At 42.8% G+C, this 15,149-nt stretch overlaps 2 protein-coding genes and 1 long non-coding RNA gene across 7 annotated transcripts in view; 2 read left to right on the top strand and 1 right to left on the bottom strand.

The window, feature by feature from the left end:
- Positions 1-1,610, top strand: part of LOC127045165 (glutamate carboxypeptidase 2-like) — a 65,616-nt gene extending 64,006 nt beyond the window's left edge. For all 3 annotated transcript variants that reach the window (XM_050940950.1, XM_050940957.1, XM_050940965.1), the window contains one exon: positions 1,061-1,610. In XM_050940950.1, coding sequence (XP_050796907.1) covers positions 1,061-1,250 — 190 coding nt within the window. In that variant the 3' untranslated portion in view covers positions 1,251-1,610. The remainder of the gene's footprint in view (positions 1-1,060) is intronic.
- LOC127046060 (uncharacterized) lies at positions 1-8,546 on the bottom strand. The gene is made up of 3 exons (XR_007772928.1): positions 8,476-8,546; positions 6,831-7,497; positions 1-856 (listed from the first exon to the last, which is right to left on the bottom strand). It is a non-coding gene; the product is annotated as an uncharacterized LOC127046060 (long non-coding RNA).
- LOC127045177 (N-acetylated-alpha-linked acidic dipeptidase 2-like) overlaps positions 8,013-15,149 on the top strand; it is a 49,274-nt gene continuing 42,137 nt past the window's right edge. For 2 of the 3 annotated variants that reach the window (XM_050941000.1, XM_050940980.1), the window contains exons 1-3: positions 8,013-8,116; positions 9,718-9,829; positions 13,331-13,517. In XM_050941000.1, the coding sequence (XP_050796957.1) occupies positions 8,035-8,116; positions 9,718-9,829; positions 13,331-13,517 (381 nt within the window). In that variant the 5' untranslated portion in view covers positions 8,013-8,034. Of the gene's footprint in view, positions 8,117-8,293; positions 8,374-9,717; positions 9,830-13,330; positions 13,518-15,149 lie in introns of those variants that run through there. The other variant, XM_050940991.1, reaches the window with a different exon arrangement.

Raw genomic sequence — 15,149 nt, 5'->3', positions numbered from 1 at the left:
ACTTTACTTGTTTTTTGCCTAAGAACTCTAAGAAATGTCAACCATTTGTGATTTACAGGTATCTGCAGAGTGTGAACAAAAATGGAAAATTATTATTTAACATGGGAAAAGGGGACATAAATAAGTATAATAGGATAAGAAAAAGAAAGGGAAAATTAGTCTGAATATTAGGATAAAATTCAGTGATATTGTATAAGGGCTTGATCCAAAGGCCGTTAAAGTTAACAGGAGTATTTTCACTGATTTCAGTGGGCTTTGGATCAGGTCATGAACATTGGATCCTGTTCCCATTAAAGTCCAATCCAAAACTTCAGAGCAGTGTAGAATCAATCCCTAACATGCTCCTTTAAAAAAAAAGGGGGACGGGAGGGGTGTCCTGACACATGAAACAGGTAACCTTAGACTGATCATAGTGGTACGAAATATAGCGAAAGAGCAGCGCTGCAGTAGTAGTAAAATAGATTTGCTGGTCTCTAACATTTTAACTGGACCATTCAATCCTGTTTTGTGGGCAGACTAGTTGAACCTTCTACACCCCTCTCCCACTCCAGCAAAATGCAGAACATTCACCTTTCCTGAAAAAAGCAGTCTAGCAAGAGAAAACGGACATTAAGATTTACAATCCTTGTACTTTTAAGAACTCCTGAATAAATGTCTGTCAAGGTCAATTTACTGACGCTTCCTTCCTAACTCAAAGTACTCTTCAGCTGCCGAAAACTGTGGTTATTTGGTTTTTTCCTTTAATCAAAAACACTGGGGAAGAAAAAAACATTTATAATCCATGTCTCCACTCCTCCAGGACACTGGCATTCACATGGACTAATTTAGTGTGTTTGTAGGTGTGCTTAGAAGATATCTGCGGGAGAAATGGGAATTTTAGATTTTTGGTTTTTGCTTTATATAGTGCAGGCATTATTGCTAAAAGAATCCTATTTATTTGCATTCCCAATACCAAGGATTTGCTTTGACAGCTGATATATTCATTGGATGAGGATTTATTCAGAAAATAAACATTTGTTCTATTTTCATAATGTATAGTAATTTTTCTCTTTCCCTACAGGCACATTATTTTTGCTCCAAGCAGCCACAACAAGTACGCTGGAGAGTCATTCCCAGGGATCTACGATGCCATGTTTGATATAGAAAACAAAGCAGATCAGCGCAAAGCCTGGGAAGAAGTAAAGAGGCAGATCTCCATTGCAGCCTTCACTGTGCAGGCTGCAGCAGGGACGCTGAAGGACCTCGCATAAACATATCAGCAACATACTCAAAAGTGAAAGACTGGAGTTGACAGCTGGGGAGCCCTCAAAACCAGAGCATTTACAGACATGAGTAGGATTATTTTTAAAACCTTGTTCTTCGCAAACAGTCAGTCTCCCTCACTTCCATTACATTTAACAACATTAATAAGGTGTGATACCTCTGAAACTCTATTTGGAGAGAGTGAAGTTGAGATCATTGCTCAAGTGAGATACTAAATTAAACAATGTTCATTTCAGATTGCCACCTCATGTTTAAAAACACCCCCCCACACACGGACACACAAAAAACCCTGATTTCCTTTTCATGTAACATGTTAAATTGCAGATATCACAATTTTTGTAGTCTCACAGTTGTGCAGTGTATTTAATCTAATCTATTGGCCTGATTGTTTTGGTGATTATCTTGTAGTGCTTTTATCAGTAAAACAGAACAGTGACCCTTATTTCCAACACTTTCTAACATATTAGTTAATTTTCTAGTATTTTCTACTGTGTTGCATAACTATACTCTAGGTGATGCCTACAGCTCCCCATTGCACAAGGAGTCATGCAATGAGATGAGAATATCTCCTTAAAATGGTGTCACAGATGGCACGGGGGAAAGGTGGTGATCATGGAGAGTTCTGGGCTGAGTGCTCAGGTCACTCACCTTTGTTACTTTTCTCTTAGCATCTTGAAACCATTTAGGGGGAGGGATAGCTCAGTGGTTTGAGCATTGGCCTGCTAAACCCAGCGTTGTGAGTTTAATCCTTGAGCAGGCCACTTAGGGATCTGGGGCAAAAATTGGTCCTGTTAGTGAAGGCAGGGGGCTGCACTCAATGACTTTTCAAGGTCCCTTCCAGTTCTAGGAGATTGGTATATCTCCAATTATTACCAATAAAACAAGAAACCTCTCAGTCACTATTAATAAAAAGGTAGATGGGAACGATAAATGTCAGCCATGAAATAACTTGGCACAAATGGACTGAGGACAATGATCCTGTGCAAAAGGTACACCGCTACCTCTGTATAACACCACTTGATATAACACAAATTTGGATGTCACACGGTAAAGCAGCATTCCAGGCAGGGGCTGCGCACTGCAGTGGATCAAAGCAAGTTCAATATAACACAGTAAGATTTTTTTGGCTCCCAAGGACAGCATTATATCGAGGTACAGGTGTATTCCTATCAATCTATTTGTCTGTTTTCAAGGTATTTCTAATGTGCAAGGAATGAGAAGCAAGAAAGACAAACTATTACTGTCTTCCTTAGACCCTCCTTTCAAGTTTTGCTATAAGCTCAGCACACCAGCCAGCCGTAACATTTGTAAAGAGAGAAAAATGTGGGGACAAAGTACAAGTTTCAGCATGTCTGAGTCTGGCATGCAGTTTACTCAGATGATCAGCAGTGGCTGTTCTAATGAGCACACAAGCCAACTCAGAGAGAGAAAAGACTTCCAAAGTTAGGTTGCCTCTCCAATCCCCTGCCTCTTGGATTTTTCCCTATGGTGTAGTTCCTTGTGCTTTGACCTGCCAATTTTAAATGACCCAAGAAATGAGGCTTCCAGCAGTTTTCTTGGAAGATTCCTCCATGTTCTAGTGGTTCTCACTGTCATGATGACATTCCCCCCCCCGACCTCAAACTTTTTGTTGCACCATAAACTATTCCTCTCCCTCCTTCATGTTTGCACCCTTTAGTTACGTGGTTATTGTCCCCAATAGCAGTGATAGGCAACCTGTGGCCTGTCAGGGTAAGCCCCTGGCAGGCTGCGAGACACTTTGTTTACATTGACCGTCCGCAGGTATGGCTGCCCACAGCTCCCAGTGTCTGCGGTTTGCCGTTCCCGGCCAATGGGAGCTGCAGGAAGTGGTGTAGGCCACAGGGATGTGCTGGCTGCCGCTTCACACTGCTCCCATTAGCCAGGAACAGTGAACCGCAGCCACTTGGAGCTGCAGGTGGCCATGCCTGTGGACGGTCAATGTAATCAAACTGTCTTGCAGCCCACCAGCAGATTACTCTAATGGGCCGCAGGTTGCCCATCAGTGCCCTATAGTCATCATTTGGCCCAGCTGTGCATATTTAGCTCTTAGTCTTTTCTCATAAATCAGTCCCTCAGGTACTGCAGCTAAAAAAAAATCATAGAAGTGGTCTGGCACATTACATCATTCAGTTAGTTTCAGATTTTTCTACATCTGATTTTTATCTAAAACTGTGATTTATTGAGCATTGTTTTTCTCTATTCTGGATTTTTCCCCTCCCCCCTGATTTAGTCAGGAGTTACTGACAAGTACTTTGTAACAAGCAATATTTAAGAGTAACACTAAATGCCAATTTAGATCAATATACTGCTCTCATCATGACTAGCACCAGAAAATGACACTTTCTCCTTAATCTGTCTGATGTTCTTGAAAAATTTCTTTTTTTTTTTAAAGTAAAGGCTATTATGATTATGGCTAGTCCTGCAAAGTTTTCCAGGTAAAGATGGGAGGGAGTAAACCACTTCTTGCTTCTATCACTGTACAAAGTCCAGACAACAACAGCACAGTCCATACTTTCTGTAAGTGATAGCTCCAGGCTACTGTGGGCAGTGGCATTATTGGACACAATGGCTGAGCTATGGTTTCTCTTCCCTTTACAGCCAGCTTGTGCTTAATCATCCTTTGTTTGGAAGCTCCTTTACACATGCTGTTGTGGTGGTGATGTGTGAGCAGGGCCGGCGCTAGGGGTTTTAGCGCCCTAGGCACACGGCAGTTTCGCCGCCCCGCATGCTGGTCCCACGGCTCCGGTGGAGCTGCCGCAGTCATGCCTGCGGGCGGTCCACCAGAGCCGCGCGAGCAGCCGACCGTCCGCAGGCACGACTGCGGACCAGCGGACCGTCCACAGGCACGACTGCGGCAGCTCCACCGGAGCCGCCTACCGCCCCCTCCGGCAAAATGCCTCCCACCAATAATCCTAGCGCTCTAGGCGATTGCCTAGGCCGCCTAAATGGATGCGCCGGCCCTGTGTGTGAGGCTTAGGAACAGCCAGAAAAGTGGAGGAATTAGTGGTGAGTGCACTGAGTAACATCCTACAATGTGCCTCCTTTTCCAGCACTACTGTCTAAATGGAAAGAATGAGGATAACATTTGACATTTATAAACCAAGAGAAAGTGAAAGGCTAAGTGTTTGACTTGTATTAGTTAAAGGAACCATCTAGTTGGAGCAGGCCATGCCAGGGAGATAAATAATTAGCAAACACTTACTAAAACTTGTCTGTTAATATTTGTGAGTTTCTCTACATCAACAGTAACATTTCTGATCCCTTGATTATAAAAACGGAAAACCAAAAAAGGAGATTTATTACCCAGGTGGGGATCCTGGGTAATAAATGGATTTCCCTAGCAGTTAACTAAGGGATGCTTCCTGAAAATGGATCTGTGTGGAAACAGGAATGCACCCACTTGGATCCATTTGCAGAATGAAGGCCCATGGGTGAAATTCACCCTGGTACAGGGGTCCAGTGCAAGTCTTATGTACTAATCACTTAAACAACCTAAAGGCCTTTTGTTGGGCTTCTGCACTGAGGCAAATTTTACTCTCAAACATTGTCAGGCTCTATTTACCAGAGTAACAGTTTTGGTTGTCAAAGTGCAGAAGTTCATCTCAGATTGATTAACAAAGATGGACAGCTGAGTTAAATCATGAATTAAACCAATTTATTTTACTGAATGGATTAATTTACAAAATATGATAAAGAGATGGGATGCTGTCAAGTGTTACCAAGAACTCCTGTCTCCCCAGAAGACTATCCTGACCCATCAGGAAACACAACCATGCATGAGATCAAAATGACACTGACCTCCAACATACAGCAGAAGAGAAACTCTTTCTGAGAGGGGAGCAGCATCTTTGTAGGGAAGAAAATGAGAGAGGGAGAGAAATGACAGGAAAGAATGAGAAAGAGACAGAGAAGAGGAGTGTATTTAGGAGGGACAGAACAAGGGAGGAGCACCTCCCCAGTTTATGAGCAGGGAAGGCTAGACCCATTCCCCCCATCCTTGGGGAAAAATGCTGCAGCTCCAACTGCTGTGCACCCCCTCTGGTTAAAGAAATGATTGTTTTTTTGGTGGCTGTTCTCCCTCCTCCCTTCCAGAGAAATAGAAGCATCTCCAGCCCCTCTCACCAAGCTAAAATTTCTCTGCCCCTGGGGGAATGGCAGGGGGAGGGATAGCTCAGTGGTTTGAGCGGGTTGTGAGCTCAATACTTGATGGGGTCATTTAGGGATTGGGGCAAAAATCTGTCTGGGGATTGGTCCTGGGAGAATGGATTTTCCAGAGCTTGTATATGTTGATTCTTTTGTTTTCCCAGGAGGCAGATAAGTGGAATAATGCTTAATGGTGTTGTTTCAGCACAAGGTTCCTTAATGGCATTCATAAACTGTGTGTGTTTTCTAGAATGATCCACTGGGAAGAACAAAGATATGTGCTTGGTGTGTGACTCTCCTTACACAGACCTCCACCTTACCCTTTTATTCTAGACAGGACAATATTTTAACATATTACACTAATAAATGGCTAAAGTGCATATGGCCACCTAGCAACTGGTCCAGAGATCAGATTCTATAGGTCTCAGCTAGAGGAATTAAGGATGTAGCTGAAGTGGTAGAACTACTTTTACACTTGGAGGTCCTAAGGTTAGTCCCCACTGTTGACCCTAGTACTGGTCATGACACTGAACAGACCCATACATAGCAATAAAATCATATAATACTTTCTAACTGTTGCTACTCTCCTCATCCTCCTCTCCCACTCCCTAGTTCATCATCACATGCAGTATTATGTCTAACTTCATCTGTTAATGCCTAAAAGCAGAAATCTGTCAGTTTGCTGTCTGTTAAATGCCACACATGCACCTGTGGTGCTACATAAACGCTAATAATACGCCATGTGTTCCCAGCTATCATTTCTGTAGGTGGAATTCCATCTGTCATCTCAAATGAGCTATTGGAGTGGAAGGTTTCTCTGTTCTGAATTCCAGTGAGAGCTTTGCAAGTTGTCATCAAGTGGTTAAAAACAATAATAATAATCACAAAACTGGACATGCTTCTCACTTGTCCAAGAAAACCAGGCACAATCTGACTAAGGGACTAAAGCCATAGATGTGAATGAAAGCAGAATCCCCAAGTGATACAATTGTATTGTAATCAGTGTCTGTTCTGAAAAGCCACTGCCTGAGTCCTTGGGGAGTGATCTAAACATTAACCAGATCTTCCACTTGTTTTTGAATGTCTTCAGCTCAGCTGCCTATGTTTGAGAAAGGAGTGATATGCGGAGCACAGGCATTTATTTTAGCATTCCTTGCTGGGATCATCCTTTCTGGTGGTGGTTAAAGGAGAGCTGAGGTCATGTCCAGGGGTCCCCAGAAAGCTTTCACACCTTCAACCTTAATCTATAACCTAATCTTATAATTGGATCCAACCTGGGCAGGTCTTTGTGCCCCTTGGCTTCAGCGGGGCTCTGCATGGAAGTAGGAGTCTACCTTCAGGATCAAAGTCCTAATAAGCTTTAAAGGGAAAATGTGCAATTGATTAGCAACTTGTCCACTTACCTTAGGTAAGATGTCTGAATCCCTGAGTCTGTCTCACAGCATGGTGTACTTAGGAGTGCTTAATTGGTTAAGTAAGAAGTGCAAGATTTGACTGTAAGAGCCTTTGGAATCAATCAGGTAAGGCATACAAGGCTGCTGATTGTGGGCAACAATTTTGCAACTTTTGGTTTCACAGTCAGCTTAACTGGATGAGTTTCGTAAAAATTCCCAGTGGACAGTTGTATTGGTCCAACTACTCATCACTGTGCCTGTTATCAACCTGACGATAAATAACAATAAAGAATCAGCAACGGTCCTTCATGCTTTTCCAGCCTTTTCTTCCCTTCCAACATATACTTCAACAACCTGATCTCCTATTGCAGCCCATTCTACCATAATAAATGGCAAATGAATATAGAAAGAGTAACTTTTAAATAAAAGCAGGAGAGAGTGTTTTTGGAAATTGTCCTTCAGAATAACTGATACCCTTTGTTTCAGATAGCAGCTGTGTTAGTCTGTATCTGCAGACTAACAGTCCTTCATGTTCTCTCTCTCTCTCTATCTTCCTAGTGTATTTTCCACTGCATGCATCCCGTGAAGTGGGCTGTAGCCCAGGAAAGCTGATGCTCAAATAAATTAGTCTCTAAGGTGACACAAGTACTCCTGTTCTTTTTGCTGATATTCTGTTCTGTGGGTGTAAAAGAAAAACACTTGTTTTATCTTAAATGTCCTTACAGGCATAAAATTTGCCCCAAAGTCTTACAAGAAACCAGGGGCAGAGATTTAGGGGACCCAGGTTACATCGCCACTGACAACAGTCTAACCTTGGGCATCATTTCATCTCGCCGTGCCTCAGTTTCCCCCCCTGTAAAATGGGGATGATTACATCCCTGCTGGTGGGGAGCACATTGAGGGTCTCGGATAAAAGGCGCTGCTAAGCCTTATAACAGAAACAGCCCCCAAAGCAAACACAAGATTTTCCTCCGCTCCTACTGCCGGAGCAGCAGCTCCCTGCCGCTCGGCCTCGCTTTGCTCCCTCAGCTCAGGCCAGCGGGAACGAGGAGGGGCCCGCGCTGCTCCCTGCCAAAGGGGAAGGGCCCAGCGGGAAGCGGCCCCCGCGTGACACATCCCCCATGGGCTCGTGCTCCGCTCCGCCAGGGCGCCACTCGCGGGGAGAAGGGAGACGCGGCGCAGGCGGAAAGGGCCCTGGCCCCGCGCTGGAGCCATGGGCGGGAGGCAGGGCGCGCTGCGCACCGGGCTAGGCTGCGCCCTGCTGCTGGGCCTCTTCCTGCTGGGCTTCCTGGCAGGTGAGTACGGAGCGCCCCGCGCAGGGATCCTCCCGGCCAGGGCGGGGGCCCAGGGATTGAACCCGGGATTTGCACACGCTCCTTCCCCACCCCAGTGCATGGGCTCCTTCACCTCTCCCTCCTCAGATACCTGCACCCCCACAGGCTCACAGCCTGCTAGGCACCCAGCTCCCCAGGTACTGCTCTGTGGACTTACCAGCACTTCCGCACACCATCCTCCGCCAGACACGGCCCCCTGCATTGTTTCCATCTACCAGGTCTGCACTTTAAATCTCCCTACCCTGTGTGTGTGTGAAGGTTAAGAATAGCACCCAACCAGGGGGATTTTACTGCTTGTCAGAGGCTTCCTAAATACTCACCTTCTTTAGAGGGTTTCAGAAAAAGTTGTCCTTTCCTTCCATTCCCAGCCATCTGCATGGGTGTGTGTGTGTGTGTTTATCCCAAATTGGGCTGAGCGAACTGGCAGCTTCTTAGCAAGGATGATTCAAGAAAAACAGTTTGGAAATTACAGAGGGTTGTGCTTTTCCTCCTTGTTTTATTGTAAAAGGTTGGGCTGCGGCTTCCATTAGCTGCCATCATAGAGTTTAAGGGCAGAGTAACTCAGGACCTTTAGGTTTGGAAATAAGGGACTGTCAATTGACAGCTCACAGGTGGGTTGCTGCACTCCTATGGGAGCCCCATTTACTCCTGTGAGGCTTTGCGTGGATGCAGAGGTCTGACTGTACAGTCATTTGCAATATAGGGCCTAAAATGCTTAAAACCAATCAGGCTAAACATTAAAAGGATGTGGTCAATCTCAAACAAACCCAACACTTCTGCTCTTTTTCAAAAGAAACTTTTTTACCGAACACACTTAAGACCACTATTACTGAAAGATGCTAGAGTCTCTTTCAGTTTTCCATTGTGCACTTGACATGACTGCTGTGGATTGTCAGTTTCATTGAAGTCATTTCCCCTGTTTATGGGGGTTTTCTGAAACAGAGGAGCAACACCACAAACATTTGCAAGGAATGACAGTATTTGACAATGCAGTATTTGAAAATAAGTTTAACTTTCTCCCTCTCCTCCCTTCTCCCCTGAACACCTAATAAATATTATGGGGCTGGCAGGAGGTCATGGAATCCTAGGCTTTCATCCTGAAAATGCTCATGCACATGCTGCACATTAAATACCTGAGCAGATTCATTCAGGTAGGGGCCAGTCCCTCTCACTGTTCAGTGAATGCTCACTATGAATATGGTGGATCTGATTCTCCTCTCATTGTGAACTGGTAGTTCTCCAGTCAAGTTACAGGTCTAAAACGGCTGACAGAAGAATCTGGTTAAATGGTATTCTATATTTATCATGTGTGCTCATATAAATACAGGAGTGACCTGACTTGTCACTTCATCCCGATCCAGTAACAATAAACATTTTACTTTGTAGTTCTTTTTATGTTTTGGGCCACAGTCCAGCAAACACTTAGGCATCTGCTAAAATGTAAGAATGTGAATAGTTCCATTGACTTTAATGGGATTACTTGTGTTTAAAGTTAACTATCTGCACAAATACTTGAGCATTGTAGAGGTTGGTAAGTATCAGGCTTTAATGATATTTTTCAGGCTGGTTAATGAAACCCACTAAAAAAATCACCAGCTCAGCAGATGCTTATCAAAATGTGAGACAGAAACTTGTGGCTGAAATGAAAGCAGAAAACATCAAGCAGTTTCTTCGGTAAGCTTTATCCTTTTTGGTTTTCAAATAATTATATCAGCCACAAAAGCCATAAATTGTAACACTAGCCGAATGGAAGAGCATTTGTTGGCTGTGCGTTTATGATATCTTTTATATTTTGGGATTACTTGGGTTTGTGCACAATGTTGAGAAAAGTATTAAAACACATGCTCTCATTTTCATGTTTTTTCCCAAGTTGACTTTTTAGAAATTATTGTACTCCAAAGTGTCCTTTCCCCAAAATAGACAGATAAATCTTGAGAAGAAGAGAATGTGAGATTATATATATATATATATATATATATATATATATATATATATATATATATATATATATATATATAAATATTTCTATTTACACAAGTTAGTTTTTTGTAATATACTTACTATATAAATGTAGATGTTAAAGGTATACATAGAGTTGCAAGACTGTGTAGACAAAACTTATCTACATCCAGGCCATTGAAAAATCTGTGGTTTGAACAATATGATTTTCTCATTAAAAATTCATGCTGTTAGTTATGATACTTTTATTAAGGTTATCTATGCAGTTCTGTAAGCGCTCTGTTTTTTATACAAAAGCCTTTCCATTATCCGAACTCCAGCTAGTATAACATTTTCCCCCTGCATCCTACATTATTTAAGTCCTAACATCAATAAAGAACTTTGCTTTAGTCTCAAACAGATACCTTAGAAAAGGAAAATGTTTTATGTGTTGCATATGCACAGCTATTACATGATAAATAATATAGCTAGTGATTCATTAATCTCTGTATCTCAGCACCCAGGGACCCAATTAGCTGGGGTAAAGTAGAAAGCAATTCATCCTGTAGGAATATATTAAACGAGGAGAGAGAGAAGAGAATGCAGTTGAATTGCCTATACAAGTACTCTCTAGTGTATAGGAATTGGATAGTATCCCTTTAAATGGTGCGTGAGCGCTCTAGTGGCCCTCAGTGTCTTCCATGTGTCAGAAGCCAACCAGGACACAGCACCCTTGCTGGGGCATGTGTAACTAGGTCTTGCATGTTGTGCATAGTTAGTAAACTGGATTATTTGCGCCCTACTGTGCTATGTGGTTCCTTCATACTAAGTTTGTTGTATGAAAAGTAAAAAACACATCAGGAGCCTTTACTTCTGTCATGTATTTCACTGGAAATGAAAACAATGACTTGCACATGTTTACTTTTGGATAATGTAATCAAAAATATTCCCAAAAGCCAACAGAAATCAATGTTGGTTAGTAACGTATGTTAATACGCAGCATTTGAGAGTGTGAGGATGCATTTAGGACAGCAAACAACTCATGACTAATTTGATTTCTGTTTTATTTTATTTATTTTAAACCTATGTGCTTTCACTTCAGACATGAATTAGAGCCCATGAAGTACAAAGACCTTGTTTTGGTTTTTGTTGCTTACAATAAATTAGAGAGGAGAGGGAGAGAGAGCATACAAAAGTCTAGGATATGTACGCACTGAAAACGGTGTGAAATTTCTCAGTAATTATGCTGAAGTCTCTGGGCCACAGAGAATTATCAGTATCTAGTCTGCTTGTTTTCCTGATGCCAGAACACCTTCTGTAAATTTTTGCTAAATCAAACTATAAAGCAAAAACTGCAGAAAAGTTTTTCCATTAATTCACTATCCAAAGACTATATTAGTGGTGTTGTAAAAGAAATACAAAATTAAGGCTTCCACATCACACTCTCATTCTCTCAAGCTATTCAGTCTCTCCCCACAGGGTGGGAAAAGCAAAACTTCAACATCAAAAAACCAGGAAATACAGAGGTACAAGTAATACCTCCCACATCACATAACCTCAATTGTGCATCCATTTGATTACTGCTCTAAGGAGGAGAGTGAGACCACCAGAAGAAACATATGAAGTATCTTTAAAATGTATCTTTAAAAATCACTTTAATATGGGACCAAAAGCATAATTGTAAGGTTATTGCATGGAGCCATTAAGGGGCTAAGTTAAGGCTGTTTAGGCGCATTTCTAAACTTTAACATGTTTGGATTTCTTTTAAATTTAACTTTAACTTCCAAGTTTCTGGCTTTTATTTTTTTGGATTGGGGGGAGTATTGGCGAGGGTCCAGCTCCCTCCTCCCTCTCAGTTCCCAAACACAGTTTGCTGGAAAATAACAGTTCAGAGTCCAGTTTGCAGACAATTTGGTGGGTTTATTGGGGCTAAACAAGCAAACATATTCCAAAACCCTTCACACCGGGCGGGCTATCTTTATATGCCAATAGAGTTTTCATTTTTCCCTCCCCAACTACAGTTTTATACACTGATAGAACCCCCGTTCTTCTCCTAGCCCCTAGGTTCACACGCCCATGGAGCTCCTCTTCTCCACCTTTTTCTTGGCAAACGTAATTATACTTGTTGTGCCCCTCCCCTGGTATCACCCATTCCAATATATGGTCATGTTCCATTGTTTGGGAATTATAACCCCAGATCCATGAAGGTATTTAGGCACCTAAACCCCAAATTTAGGTACCTATATGTTGGATTTAGATGCCTAAATCCCAGTTTTGTCTCCACAATGATCCACAGACCTGCTACCTAAACCTGTGGGCATCTAAATTCACTCTGTGCCTACATTTCTGCCTCCAGGCATGCAGGCTGTTGCCTCCCTCTAGGCGTTGGGCCAGCTGTCTCCCACCTAACCCTTAGAGCAATTCACTAATGGGGCAAACACATGCATTTGTCTACCTAATTTGCATGCAGAGCCTAATCTGGTTGGTGTGATTAATGGCTGCCTCCCCATTCAAAATCTGGCAGGTGATGGTGTGTCCTACCTTATAACTTTTATCCCAGTGATTAGAGCACTTGCCTGGGATATGGGAGACCCAGGTTCAATTTCCCCCTCTCTGCCAGAAGAGAAGAAAGGATTTGAGCAGGCTGTCTCACCCTGTTCAGGAGAGTGCTCTGACTCAGAGGTTGGCAACCTTTCAGAAGTGGTGTGCCGAGTCTTCATTTATTCACTCGAATTTAAGGTTTGGTGTGCCAGTAATATATTTTAATGTTTTTAGAAGGTCTCTTTCTATGTCTATAATATATAACTAAACTATTGTTGTATGTAAAGTAAAGAAAGTTTTAAAAATGTTAAAGAAGCTTCATTTAAAATGAAATTAAAACGCAGAGCCCCCCGGAATGGTGGCCAGGACCCAGGCAGTGTGAGTTCCGCTGAAAATCAGCTCCCACGCCGGCTTCAGCACATGTGCCATAGGTTGCCTACCCCTGCTCTAACCCCTGTGCCAGTTACTCAAAGTGAAAAGCTGAGCTGATTTATCTTAGGACCTCAGAAGGGATCTCTTTGTATATTATCCTGCCTCAGGCTCTGGTAACTGTGTTGTACCATTCAACGTTTCATCTAAGGGACTTAACCATAACAACATACTTCTTGCACGTGCAGTGAAGATTAGCCTACTTGGACTCTTCTATCAAATGCTTTTCTGAACTCTCTCCTTACCCATTACTTTGTTTTGTTTTAGTTCGTTTACAAAGTTTCCTCATCTGGCAGGAACAGAACAGAACCTTCACCTTGCTAAGCAAATTCAAGCCCAGTGGAAGGAATTTGGATTGGATTCAGCGGAGCTCGTTCATTATGATGTCCTCCTTTCCTACCCAAATGAAACTCAGCCCAACTATGTCTCAATTATTGATGATCAAGGGAATGAGGTGATCTTATTTTAGTCAACTGTATGTAGAAGAGCTCTTGAAACAAATGGGGTCAGGTTCTACCCTCACTCACACCTGTGCATCTTCATTGTGTTTTATAATCTGATGAAAAGCCTTTATATTAAAAAGGAAAATCCACTGCTGCTGTAACCCAATCTCTTGGACTAATATTTAGAAATGGTTTCTGCCAGGACAGATCAGTGGGGATTGCTTACATCTTGCAAACACACAAAAGGAATTTACTGGTTTATTGTGCCCTCCTTGTTTCGCTGTGAAGCAAACCAAGCACAAGGCAAGTTTTGTGTATGGTGAAGCCATCCCCACCCCAAGATTGAATACCAATATTTCACTGCTTTTCAGGTACCGTTTTGACAACTCCATATATTTGTGGGGTTTTTTTCCTTCTGGATTCCCCCCTCAAAGTGCCTAATGCACTGAAGTAGACGTAATGATGCATGAAAGCATTACATGCCTACCTTCTCTGCAGAATGCAGTAGTACAATGCAGGGGCTACATCAGTCATCTAGAATTAAGATTTTGGAAAGAAAATGAAATATCAAGTAATCATGCAAATGAAGTGAAAACTTAGTTTATCCAATTTATTTGTTATAGGAGGGGCAAGTAGTACTGCCATCATTAAAGTTGCCCAATGCTTCCCATTCTAGGTCTTCTTTTCAGTCCTTTATGCCATTACCAAACTGTAACCATTTGAAATTTGTCATGCTGGGTGTCTGCCTCATGCTGATTTTTTTTTTTTTTTTTTTTTTTTTAAATTTCAGCCAAACAAATATAGCTATTTCTGAGAATGAGGTTAGGGGAAAATATATTATTTTGCCCATGTTAAATTCTGCTGACCTTTTATCTAAGAAGCTCTGTAGCCCCTGTGCTTTGGAGCAGAGACTTAGAATTTGGCAGGGAGGTTGCCTTTGGGTCAGGGATATGCCTTTTGTTATCCCTGTGAAAAATCTATCCAAATTTGGTCAAGTTGTAAACCTCTGAAGAACGGGGGATTGCACATGATCAGTAGCTACTTGGTAGAGCTAATTCCCTAAAGATTCTGAATGCAGTGAGCATGCTCCAGCCTAGGGCTGAGCAGGAGTTTCCAGGACTCTGGGCTGCTGCAGGCTGAGCACCTGGACTGAGAGTAGGGCAGTTGTCTCCCCTGTGCTCACAGGGCTCCTTCGGCTGATATCCCGACAGTGGGAAAAAGAAAACCACTTGAATGGAATGCAGAGAGGACAAGAGCCAGACTAGGGCAGGGAGAGGAGATTGGGAAAAGGAGCCTGTGGGGGTGGAGAAAATGAACTGGGAGCTAAGGTGGGGGGTGACTGAGATGAGGAGCTGGTGGTGAGGGAGACTGGGACTGGCAACAAGTGAGGTGGAGAGGGGAGGGATCACTCGGTGTTTTGCACATTGGCCTGCTAAACCCAGGGTTGGGCATTTAGTCCTTGAGGGGGCCATTTAGGGATCTGGGAGAAAAATTGGGGATTGATCTTGCTTTGAGCAGTGGATTGGACTAGATGATCTCCTGAGGTTCCTTCCAACCCTGATATTCTATGATAAACAAGGAACCAGGGTGTGGGAGAAGTACTGGGAAAGGAGACTGGGATAATTAGGGAAGGGAAGACTGAG

The sequence above is a fragment of the Gopherus flavomarginatus genome, chromosome 1 (genome assembly GCF_025201925.1).
Source record: "Gopherus flavomarginatus isolate rGopFla2 chromosome 1, rGopFla2.mat.asm, whole genome shotgun sequence".
Classification (NCBI taxonomy): Eukaryota; Metazoa; Chordata; order Testudines; family Testudinidae; genus Gopherus; species Gopherus flavomarginatus.
Note: the sequence above shows the minus strand (reverse complement) of the source record. Positions and strands in the feature narration are given on the sequence as shown.